Raw genomic sequence first — 12,171 nt, forward strand, 5'->3', positions numbered from 1 at the left:
GGCCGAATAACACCTGGAGCGGTCCTTCCACTGGCTCAACCCAGAGCCCCCTACGTTGCCCAACACCCCCAGCGTGGGCCCAGGTCTGGGCCTGGAGCTCAAGTCCCAGCAGGGATTACAAACACGGTGACAACTTTCTAACAGAAGAGGAAGAGGAGACGGGGAAGTGGACAGAAGCCTAGTGGGGGCGGGGGCAAGTGGGCAGTGGTCACCAGGGAGGATGAGGGGTGGGACCCAGATCAGCCCAGGGTGGCAAAATTCAAAAAACCAAAAAAAGCAAGACATCTAGTTAAATCTGAATTTCAGGTAAACCCCTGCTCCCCCCTCCCCCCCAAAAAAACTGTAAGTAGATGAATTCTTATACCAAAAAATAATATATATATATATATATTTTTTTTTTTTTTTTTTTTCTGATCGGAAAGTTAATTTACCAGGTGTCTGTCTTGTCTGGCGGGACCATCCCCTCCTTGCCTGCACCCACTGCCCACCCCCCCACACCCCCCCGCCCCCCGCCAGACCCAAGGACAGCTGCTCACCATGCACTTTCACTTCTGCTTGCTCAATGACCCAGGGCCCGGCGGGAGTGCCCCCACTTCCCCACCCACAGCAGACCCCAGGCCAGACGCGGCCTTGCCCTCCCCCACCCAGAGGAGACCCCTCAGGCTCCAGACAGTCAGAGCCCCGCCCCAGGTGGAGAGGAGGGGCCAGGTGGGCGGGGCCCTAGGAGAGCGAGTCTGCGCTGCTCTAGTGATGGGCTGCAGTCCCTGGGCTCAACTTCCGCCAGAGCTTCCCCTTCTGCCCTCCCTGATCAGCACAGCACGAGGGGAGAAGGAGCCTCTAGCAGGTCCCAGTGCCTCCCAAGGCCGAGATGCTACTCCTGCCGCCACTGCTGTCCTTGTTGTTGGGTGGTGAGTGGCAGGGGACTGGAGGGACCCGGGCGGGCCGGGACTGGGATTGCAGGTTGAGCCTCTGTCTCCCCTCAGGGTCCCAGGCTCAGCTAGAGAAGTACTGGCTGCAGGTGCAGGAGTCGGTGTCGGTGCAGGAGGGCCTGTGTGTGCTGGTGTCCTGCTCCTTCTCCTACCCCAGGGACGACCCCAGAACTGCTTCTAACCCGGCTTATGGATACTGGTTCGAAGAAGGGACCAACACGAACAAGGGGGATCCAGTGGCCACAAACAACCCACATCGAAGGGTGCAATCTAGGACCCAAGGCCGATTCCAGCTCATGGGGGACCCCAACAGAGATGACTGCTCCCTGATGATCAAAGACGCACACAGATGGGACAGGGCGGCCTACTTCTTCCGCGTGGAGAGAGGACCCATAGTGAAATTTAATTTCCAGAAAAAGTTCTCTCTGGAAGTGATAGGTAGGAGATGTGGTGGGGACCCCTTGCCTTTCATGCTAGGGATGAACTGCGGGCGACGGCCCCAGGACCTGAGCTGGGTGGGCTCTCAGGGACACACTCCAGACAACTAGGATTGGCCCCCTCTCTCCAGACCTAACTCAGAAGCCAGACGTCTTCATTCCCGAGACCCTGGAGCCCGGGCAGCCTGTGAGCGTTCTCTGTGTGTTTAACCAAGCGTTTGAGCAATGCCCGGCCCCTTCTTTCTCCTGGACCACGGCTGCCATCCCCTCCCAAAGAACAAGGCCACCAACCTCCCACTCCTCAGTGCTCAGCCTCACCCCACAGCCCCAGGACCACGGCACTACGCTTACCTGTCGAGTGGACTTCGGCAGACAAGGCGTCAGCACACACAGGACCGTCCAACTGAGTGTGGCCTGTGAGTGTGAATTTGCACGCTTTGGGGTCAGGTGGAGAAGCCTGCAGCTCCATGGTCTAAAGAGTCCACAGAGAGCAAGGTGCAGTGTCCCAGGTGTTGCCTGGGAGGGGCTGGGGCCTTTGGTGGCCCTTGGTCTCTTGTCCTTGTGGGAATGGTCACACTCTCTCTTCCAAGGGAGTCCTTTCTTGTTGTGAGGAGCAAACCCCCCCTGAAGTCAGCTCCCACTCTTGTTGCAGATGCCCCTCAAGAACCTGTCATCCGAGTTCTCCACAACAATGCATCCGGTACTGAGGGCCCGCGGGCTGGCTGGGTCAGTCCTCTCTGGGAAGGGACGAGGCTTGGCGGGAGGGGAGGCCTTTCTGCAGCTCTTCTCTGTCTGTCCCTCTCCAGCCCCAGTGGCCCAGGGAAAATTCTCACATCTGGAAGTCCAGAAAGGCCAGTTCCTGCGGCTCCTCTGTGCTGCTGACAGCCATCCCCCGGCCACTCTGAGCTGGGTCCTGGAGGATAGAGTCCTCTCCTGGTCCTTCCCCTTGGGCCCCAGAACCCTGGAGCTGCAGCTGCCCGTGGTGAAGCCTGGAGATTCGGGGCTCTACACCTGCCGAGCAGAGAACAGGCTGGGCTCCCAACAGGGCACCCTGGACCTCTCTGTGCAGTGTGAGTGAGACCAGAAGGTCCCTGGGAGGGAGCAGAGGAGGGCAGGAGCCATGACAGGGTCTCAGAGCTCTGGGGGGCCTAGAACCCCAGGGCCCTGGCACCAGGCTTCTGTCCTGCTAGACCATTGGGCAGTCAGTGTGGGGACCCAGCACGTGAGTCTGCCTCCCACCGCCTCAGTGTCCTGGGCTGGATCCTCTGCCCAGAGGGAAGCCCCAGCCCACCTGGAGCTGGTTCCTGTCTCCATTGCAGATCCTCCAGAGGACCTGAGGGTGACGGTTTCCCAAGAAAATAGGACAGGTAGGAAGGGCAGAGAGGAAGCAGGGCCTCTGGGTGCCCCGTTGCGGGCCCAGGAGACGGGGCCACAGGTCAGTTCTGCCTCTTCCCTTCCCTAGTCACGGAAGTCATCAGGAATGGCACGTCCTTCCCAGTCCTGGAGGGCCAAAGCCTGCGCCTGGTCTGTGTCACCCACAGCAACCCCCCAGCCAGGCTGAGCTGGACCTGGGGGACGCAGGCCCTGAGCCCTGAGTGGCTTTCCGACGCTGGGGTCCTGGAGCTGCCCCGGGTGCAGACAGAGCATGGAGGAGAGTTCACCTGCCATGCCCGCAGCCCCCTGGGCTCCCAGAACCTCTCCCTGAGCCTCTCTGTGCACTGTGAGTGCGGGAGGGGAGGGAGGGCACGCCTGGGGTCGGGACGAGGTGGCATCTGCTGACCCTTCTCCTCGCTCCTCAGACCCCCCACGGCTGCTGGGACCCTCCTGCTCCTGGGAGGCCCAGGCTCTGCTCTGCAGCTGCTCCTCCCGGGCCTGGCCGGCCCCCGCCCTGCACTGGCGGCTGGGGGAGGGGCTGCTGGAGGGGAACAGCAGCAATGCCTCCCTCGGGGTCACCTCCAGCTCCGCGGGGCCCTGGGCCAACAGCTCCCTGAGCCTCCACGAGGCGCTCAGCTCCGACCTCAGGCTGAGCTGTGAGGCCCAGAACGCCCATGGCACCCAGAGCGCCACCGTCCTGCTGCTGCCAGGTCAGGGGGAGGTGGCTGGGTGGGGCAGGCGCAGGGTCCCGCGGTGGGCGCAGGAGCTGGGGAGCTGGGAGGACCCGGGGACAGTGAGCGGCCGGCCCTCTCTTTGTGCAGGCGAGGCGTCTGTCCCCACTGCGTTCTCCCGCGGAGTGTTTCTGGGAATCGGCGTCACCACGGTCCTCTCCCTCTGCATCATCCTGGCCATGTGAGTGGGAGCAGGAGCGCCCGGGCCTGGGGCTGGGGAAGGGCAGGGGCAACAGCAGGGTCAGGCCAGGGTCGCTTCCCGCAGTGTGAAGACTCTGAGGAAGGCGCCACCCCAGACGGGGGCCAGGCCCAAGGTGTCCCGCAGCAGCACCATCCTGGAGTACATCAACGTGGTCCCCAAGGCCGCCCGCAGGGTGAGTGGCCATGCTGCTGCCAGTCATTTCTATCTCTGGTCAGGCGTCCCCCTCTTGTCCTGCCCCCGCCGTTGCCTGGTAGACTTCAGGGTGGACAAAGAATCAAGTGTGGAGTTCAAATTCACCTCACCAGCCTTCATTTCTGTGGCTTCTTCCTTGCACTCCACAGCCACACCCTTTTCACGGCATCTCCACACTGATGCCTGGTGGGCATCTCACACCTAGCCTGCCCCAAACCAGCTTCTGACCACTCTCCATATTGCCTCCCCCTCCATCCCCACCTTAGCCAACACCACACCTGCCCAGACAAGTCCAAAGCCCCAGAACCATCTTCCAGGCCTCTCTGCACTCCCCACAACCAACCCGGCAGCAAGTCCCCTCAACACACACCCCCACCGCTCCCCCCAACACTGCTGCAGCCCATGCACTGACTCCTTCCCCAGACACCACAGCCACCGTCTGCAGGCCCACTCCACGCACTCTGCCCCACCCCATGACATCCTGCAAGCAGTAAGCACATCCCACGGAACACTACTCAGCACCCAGAGGAACTTGCTTCTGAAGCACGCAACAAGTTGGACAGGTCTTAGGGACAAAAAAAAAAAAAAATGTGAAAAAGGCCAGTCTCATTCAATGTTCATCCCATTGTCAAATTGATGAGATTACAGAGGTGGAGAACAGGGGAGGAATAGGGCTGGGCCCTGAGCAGGACTCGGAAGGACAGCAAGAGGAGCGCGCTGGTGACATGCAGTCCTGGGTCTCCGCTGCACTGGTCCCGCAGGCCTACCTGTGTGTACTAGTCTGTGGAGCTGCTGTAACAAAGAACCCCGGAACAGGCAGCTTAAACAACACAAATCTGTTCTGTCACACTTCTGGCCGTTAGAAGTCCCTGATAAATGCAGGCAGGGCTTGTCTCTCCTGAGAACCCTCCTTGGCTTGTTCAGCCGTCTCCTCCCTGGGCCTTCCCCTGGTCTTTCCTCCATGTGCATTTGTGATCCGCAGTCTTACGGGACTAGGGCCCATTCACTCCACCTCATGTTACCTTAATTACCTCTTTAAAGACCCTGTCTCCAAACACAGTCACATTCTGAGATATTAGGAATCAGGCCTTCAGCATATGAATGTGGAAGAGACTCCGCGCAGCCCACAGCACCAGCCAGGCGATACCATCACACAGAACACTCCACACTCATTGTACCACAGTCAGCTTCCTTGTCTGGATGCTGCCCCACAAACTCTGCAAGATGTAACCACAGGAAAACCAGGCGAAGGGCCTGTGGGACCTCCCTGTGCTATTTTTGCAACTTCCTCTGACTCTATAATATATAAGATATAAATTTAAATAAATCCATAAATCAAAATATCTCACTTTCCAAGCGACTTCCAGCCAGACTTTGAGTAAATCCAAAGTCCTCCCCAGGTGTGCAAGGCCCTTGCTGACCTGGCTCCCCACCTGTCTCTCCAGACTCACCTGCTTTACCCACGGGGCTTGCTCTTCCTCACACTCGGACGCCACTCTCTGCCCAGCCCTCCAGACCTAATCGTGTTGTCACAAGTGGCAGGGCTCCTCCCCTTTGTGGCCGAGTAAGATCACTGTATCTGCCACGTGTGCTCTACCTGTTCATCCATCCAGGGACTCCCAGGTCGACCCCTTTCTCAGCCACCGGTGAATACAGCAGGCGTGTCTTTGGGATGGTGCTTCCTCTTCCTGGACACCCTAATAGTGACCCCACCTTCCTTTCCACTGTCTTCTCCCTCTGCTTGAATTTCTCATGAATTCATTATCTCACTTTTGCTTGTTTAGTGTTTGTTCTGGCCCCCAAGATGGAATGCGGGCTCAGCAGGGCAGGACGCTGCGTCACTCCCAGACCTGACCCCTTCCTCGTCAGCACCTGGCACGAGGTAGGCCTCAGCATTTGTTGTTGTCTTTTCAGGCTCAGGATCAGAAGGCCACGCCAAGCAGCCCTTCTTGGACCCCCTCTCCAGGCACTCACTCCCCAGAACCAAAGAAGAATCCAGAGGAGCTGTATTCTGTTCCCCTCAGTTGCTCAAAACCCAGATCGTCCACCCAAGCTCTGGACCCCAAGAATGACCCCGAGGAGCTCCACTATGCTACTCTCACCTTCCCGGGCCACAGACCGTGGGCCACCCAGATGCCCAAAGACACCCACACAGATTACGAGGAAATCAAGTTCCACTGAGGGCTGTTGGGCTTTAGGGTTAGGACCTCAACCGGGGAGAAAGGCAGGCAATAAAGAGGCTCAAGGAACAGGGTCCTAAGTCTCTTATTTCAAGAAAATCCTCCCAGATAGGTGGCCCCATCCCAGGCCCAGGCTGTTGGAAACAGCTTAACAAATCTGTCCCCACTGGCCTTCTCTGAATACAGTGTTTAGAGAAGCCAACTCGACGTTTCTCATATACATGCAGGACCATCCTGGCTGAGCACTTCAATCTCACAGACTCTGACAGGTGGGGCCTCTGGAGGTAGCTGCTGTGACTTGGACATGGTTTGAGTGTGTGTCCTTCAAGGGCATGTGCGCTGGATTCTGGGTCTCCAGTGTGGCCCTGTTGAGGGGTGGAACCTGCAGGTGGCGGGGCCCAGGGGAGGGTGGCTAGGTGGGCAGCATCAGCCTTGGAAGGGATTGATGCCTACCTCGCAGGGTGGCTTTACTCTCAAGAGACGAGTTTGTGAGCCCAGCTTTCTCCACTGTCTGGCTTCCTGTCTTGCCACATGACCTGCTTCTCTCACTTCCACCATGGTGCCAGCCGCCATGTTGGGATGTAGCCACAGGGCCTTTACCAAAGCTAAAAGGTGCCCGGGACTCCACCCTCAAACCTCCAGAACATCACATTGTAAGCCAATCACTTATAGCTGTATCCTTCAGTAAAAACTGTGTAAGACAGAGGGTATCTTCGTTTGAAGATATATGAAACTCAAGAGAGGTCAACTTCAACTAGCTTGTCTGAAGCCACACAGGAGCCAAGAGCAGAACCAACCGGGAGTCCAGTTCATGGCTCTTGACTCCAAATCCACAGCTTTCCCCACTGTTTCACTATCTCTCCTGCAGGGGGCGCTCCTGAGTGAAAAGCAGCCCAGAGGGCCCCAGGCAGACAGGGTCAAGATGCTCAACAGCTGGGAAAGGGTTACAAAAGAAGACATCTAATTTCAAAAATCAACCACTTAGGAGGTGAGAAAAAGCTGGTCGGGGATTCACTGACGTTTCCAAGTTTAGGTAGAGGAATGATGTCAGTAAGCAATCTTTCTCTTGGGTCAGAGCAGAGAATAGCAGATCACGTTCAAAGATAACATCCACTTCAGCCCGATCCTCTCAAACCCAGAGCTATGGATTTGTGGAAATTTGTATAATAGTGGTTAACATATATTGAGTGCTTATTATCTTCCAAATGCTGCTTTTCAGTGCTTATATTATCCAATTTAATACTTGCAAAAAAAAAGTTAAAGGGATTTTTGACCAAAGAACAGGGAAATCTCCCTTTATCTTACCAAGCCCCAACTAACTGAGTCTTTTTATTTAAAAAGAAAAAACAAGAAAAGGGTCAGAACTTTAAGAAACAGGTATTTGTCCAGAATCTGTGTTGAAACCTCTTAATTTGTCTACCTAACATAATATTTGATAGATACCAGGATTTTTTTTTTGACACTGGTTTCTTAGCAATTACTGAAAAGAGTTTGTTATCTAATTGTTTATCTCACCACCCACCCACTCTTAAGGAGGCGGGGAGGCCATAACCCTGGCCAGCCCCACAGACAGAGCTTATCACTGCTTCCTCCCTAGATGAGGTGACCAGACAGCCTTTCTATCTATCAGGTGACTGATAGTCCATGATTGACAGTCCTGTGCTCAGCCACACTCCACCTCATCAGAGGCACGAAGAGGCAGGTTCTAATATAAACAGTATATTTACTAATATTAATATTACAAAGAAGTTAATGTGTAAAAATTCTTATGACATAGAACCACAAGAAAATCAAGGAACTCATAATTTTATTCAGTAGTCATAGCTCATTCAAAAAGACTCTCTTAGCCCTTGGTGGTATAGACCTAGAATCCCTGCAACTTGGGAGGTTAAGGCAGGAGGATTACAGGTTTGAGGCTAGCTTCAGCAATTTAGTGAAGTCCTAAGAAACTTAGACCCTATCTCAAAATTTAAAAAAAAAAAAAAAAAACAACTTCTTGGTGGTTCCAAGATCTACTAAGGATAGTTTAATAAACCAGTCTGGTTCCCAGGTGAGAGGTGAGGAGCTTCACAATGGGTTTTCTTATTTCTCTGTCTTCCAGGGGAGTATACTGAGGCGTGAGAGATGATAGGCCATTAGTAAAGTTAATCCTAGAAAATCTGAGCCTAGAGCCCAGGTTCTTAAAGTTGACACTGTGTTGGTCTCCTCTGGATTGTTGTCCAGAAAGTTCCTGTTACAGTGGTGTGCTAGCCAGGCACAGTGGCACACACGTGTGATCTCAGCAACTTGGGAGGCTCAGGCAGGAAGATCAAAAGTTCAAAGCTAACCTCAGCAAATTAGCAAGGCCCTAAGCAAATTAGCAAGACCATAACCAAATTAGCTACAAGGAGTGCAGTTGACCCCCAGAAGCCAGTGTGTGTAGGGTGACAGCATTACAGAAGCATCCTGTGGGGTCACCCCCACAACCACCTCATTTTATAGATGAGGTTAAAGAGGGACAAGGTTTGGCTTAAGGTCGTACAGCTAAACAGCATACTTGGGGTCCACCTCAGATAGCCCTTCCAGTGGATGATCATTGCAGGCTGAGCAGTTCCCTTTAACTAAGCTTAGAGTCAGGTGGGTGCTAGAGGGTCGTGAGAAAAAGGAGAACAAGCCACAAAAAGGACGAGAGATTCTGTTCTCTATCTACCACCGAATCCTGCCATGACAGTAATCCTTGACCATCTGTTTGACCTTGGAAATTACAAGACTGTGTTGCTAGCACAAGTTTGACCAAGGGTCAGTAACTTCAAAATATGTGTGTGTTAAGCTCCTGACTTGTGCAATTACGGCTTGGGACTTGGAGGGAGGGTGGCATTTGGCCAACACTCATGGGGAAAGGCAATGTTGTGTACATGAAGGAAAAAACAATACTAGGCTTGGAGTCAGAAGACCCAGCTTGGACTTTGGGAACTGCCAGATACTCTCTTGAACCAATTAATCAAGATCATTAGCTCTAGGAAATATAAGGATAAAACAGTTCTGCTTCGCTAATCACTGATTAGATCACGCTGTGAAAACTTTTTCTCATCCCTTAACGATGTCTTAGACATTATATAACTCCCTAGTCACGTTCTGATTATTAAAACTCTGCCTGAGGCAGGCATAGTGGCACATACCTAAAACACCAATGATTCAGGAGGCTGAGACAGGAGGATCACAAGTTTGAGGCCACCTCAACAACTTAGCTGGGCCCTGAGCAACTTATCAAAATCCTGTCTGAAAATAAAAAATATAAAGTGCTGAGGATGTGGCTCAGTGGTTAAGCAGCTTTGGGTTCAATCCCCAGTGCCAAAAAATAAAATACAACTCAGTCTAATCTTAAATCTTAACCCCCAAATTGAGTTTAAATCCCATCACCTCACCTCTCCTCCTTGTCTGGTGTAGGTTCCAACTGGCACCTGACCCCAGGAGATGACAGGTAGAACTTTGGCTCTAAGATCCTTTTTTGCCATTCCCACTTTATGATCTTGTTTCTCCAAGGTATTAGGGCCCAAAAGAGGGACAACTAATGGGACTTTTAGCCTAACTGGTCACAGCAGTGGTCTCTGATGGCCAAAGCTGTGATCTGTGTCTAAATCCAGCTGGCCCTCTGCAGGGTGGGTCTCCAAAACTCTGGTTCTCATGGAGCAAAAGCATAAGGACTTGGGCAGACCCAGTGAGGTTTCGTAATTCCTCCGTCTTTTGACATGAGAGTAGTGGTCTCCACCTCCTTCCACACCTTCCCCAGTTTAACTGCTGGAAGATGACACATGGCTTCTTGAGACCTTTTTGGTGAGATTCTCTCTAGAGAGCTGAAGCTTGGTGCCCACTCAACCTGATATACACTGCCTGTGTCTCCCCCAAATTTTGTGTTGAAAATCTAACCCCTAATGTAGGGGCTGGGTGTGGTGGCACACACCTGTAATCCCATGCTCGGGAGGCTGAGGCAGAAGGATTGCTAGTTGGAGGCCTACTTCATAGCATCTTAGCCCTAAGCAACTTAGTGAGAGCCTGTCTCAATAAGGGCTGGAGATGTGGCTCAGTGGTTAAGCACCCCTGAGTTCAATCACCAGTGCTCCTCCCCCCAAAAAAAGAAAGAAAAAGAAAATAATCCTAACCCTTAATGATGCAGACTTTGAAGGTAATCAGGTCCTGAGGGTGGAGCCTTCGTGAATGGGATCAGTGTCCTCTTAAAAGAAACCCCAGAGTGCTTTCCCCTTTCACCATGCGAGGTCACAGAAGGCAACATCTGTGACCTAGGAAGTGGGACCACATCACACATTGGACCTGCCTGCATCTTGATTTGGGCTTCCAGCCACCAGCACTAAGAAAGAAATTTCTGTCATTCGTGAGTCACCCAGATGGTGGTGTTCTGTCAAATGGACTGACAACCTCTGAAGCAGGAAAACTTAGTCAGCCAACTCCTGTCCCACTCTAGAAGAGCTGAACAGAACATCTGCAACCCTCACGGTGGACCTGGGGAGGCCGCGAAGACCCTCCCCAGTGGAGACTCTGCCCTGCACCAACAGCCTCCAGCTCTAGAGGGCACCATGGCTACTTCTGTTTCAGACCTCTCTATCTGACTGCCCTCAGCACCTCACCAGGTCCAAACCAGCCATCCTCCTGCACCACCAACGACCTGCAAAGCACAAAGCACCCCACTCCGCCATCTCCCGCAGACCCCCATACTCCAACTTTTAGGGACAACTTTGACTTGTCCCTCACTCCCCACTCCAACAATCTCAGCTATTTTTTGTCCTAAATATCAGGTGGGGCTGCCTCCTCTAGCTTCCCTGTGACTATTGATTTTGATAACCACATTCTGCCACTTGGAGTGTGCGTGTGTGTAAGTGGATGTTAAAAAGCATAGGTGCCCATGTGCCACTGATGGGCTGCTCACTGAGAAAGAGCTTCAGGCTGGGCCTGGTAAATACTCTGTCGTGTTCTCAAATCAACAACACTGAAACAAGTGTTATTAGCTAGCCCCACAGTGAAACTAAAGCTCAGAGAGGCTCAATAACTTGCCCTAGGTGACACAGCTTTTCAGGGGTAAAGTCAGGCTGTGACATCACTCAACATGCCAGTTGAATTTCATGCCCATGATTTTAACACATCCCTGCACTCCCTCTCATTATTGTTGATTTCTAAATTGTCTTGACCTTCCAAACTGACATACAGATATTTTTCTAAATAGCTAACCAATTGTGATTGTCCCTCTGCTTAAAATTTTCTACAGGCTCCCCACTACCTAACAGAACACAGTTGAAGCCCCGCTTAACCCCAATAATGGAGACCCTGCATAAGCTGGTCCTATCTACCTTTTGGTCTATGTTTCCATCACTCCTCTGATGAACCTTCAGACATATCATTTCTTCTTGCTTTCTTTTTCTTTGCAGTGCTGGGGACCAGACCCAGGGCCTCATGCATGCTAGGCAAGAGCTCTGCCACTGAGCTACACCCCAATCCCAGACATATAATATTTTTAATTTCCTGAATTTGCACATATTATTTCTTGTGCCTGGAATGACCTTTGTCTGCCTTGGAAATTCCTACATCCTATAAGACCAGCTCAAATATTGGCCTAGTCAAAATGAATCTATGGTGCCAGACATCATGGCGCACTCCCATAAGACCAGAGATTTGGGAGACGGAATGAAAGGATCAGAAGTTTAAGGCCAGCCTGGGCAACTTAGCAAGACCCTGTCTCAAAGTAAAAAAATTAAAAGGGCTGGGGATAAAGCTCAGGACTAGAGTGCTTGCCTAGCACTGGCAAAGCCCTTAGTGGAATTTCCAGTATCAAAAGAGAGAGGGAAAGAGATAATTTATAATGAAAAAGAAAAAAAAAATCACAACAGAACATGGTTGCCTGTGAGGGGGGTTGGCAGGAAATGACTGGGGAGAGGGAACTTCCTGGTGACAGCAATGCTTAACATCTTGACAGGAAAGCATGTACATGGGGGGGCTCGTCAGATGATGTACATGTGTTGGGAGGTGATGAGTCAGGAAAGCTCCCCGCAGGAATGAGATTGGGACATCTATAAAAGAGGCCCCAGAGAACTGCCTAACCCTCTGCTAGAGAAGGCGAAGGCACCAGGCAACGCCTAT

At 52.6% G+C, this 12,171-nt stretch overlaps 1 protein-coding gene across 2 annotated transcripts; it reads left to right on the forward strand.

The window, feature by feature from the left end:
• The first annotated feature begins 649 nt into the window (after nucleotides 1–649).
• LOC124107855 (sialic acid-binding Ig-like lectin 10) lies at nucleotides 650–6,114 on the forward strand. Of its 2 annotated transcripts, XM_046466102.2 has the most exons (11): nucleotides 650–908; nucleotides 984–1,367; nucleotides 1,498–1,782; nucleotides 2,019–2,066; nucleotides 2,173–2,436; nucleotides 2,686–2,733; nucleotides 2,829–3,086; nucleotides 3,166–3,450; nucleotides 3,562–3,652; nucleotides 3,737–3,845; nucleotides 5,780–6,114. In XM_046466102.2, exons 1-11 carry the CDS (start codon nucleotides 869–871, stop codon nucleotides 6,044–6,046), a joined length of 2,079 nt encoding a protein of 692 aa, XP_046322058.1. In that variant the 5' UTR covers nucleotides 650–868; the 3' UTR covers nucleotides 6,047–6,114. The 2 variants fall into 2 exon arrangements, with proteins under 2 accessions (XP_046322058.1, XP_058441989.1); XM_058586006.1 differs by lacking the exon at nucleotides 3,166–3,450 and having other exon boundaries at nucleotides 651–908.
• Nucleotides 6,115–12,171: the final 6,057 nt, after the last annotated feature.

The sequence above is a fragment of the Marmota monax genome, unplaced genomic scaffold (assembly GCF_021218885.2).
Source record: "Marmota monax isolate L192 unplaced genomic scaffold, Marmota_monax_Labrador192_F-V1.1 WCK01_AAM20220418_F8-fsc00160, whole genome shotgun sequence".
Classification (NCBI taxonomy): Eukaryota; Metazoa; Chordata; class Mammalia; order Rodentia; family Sciuridae; genus Marmota; species Marmota monax.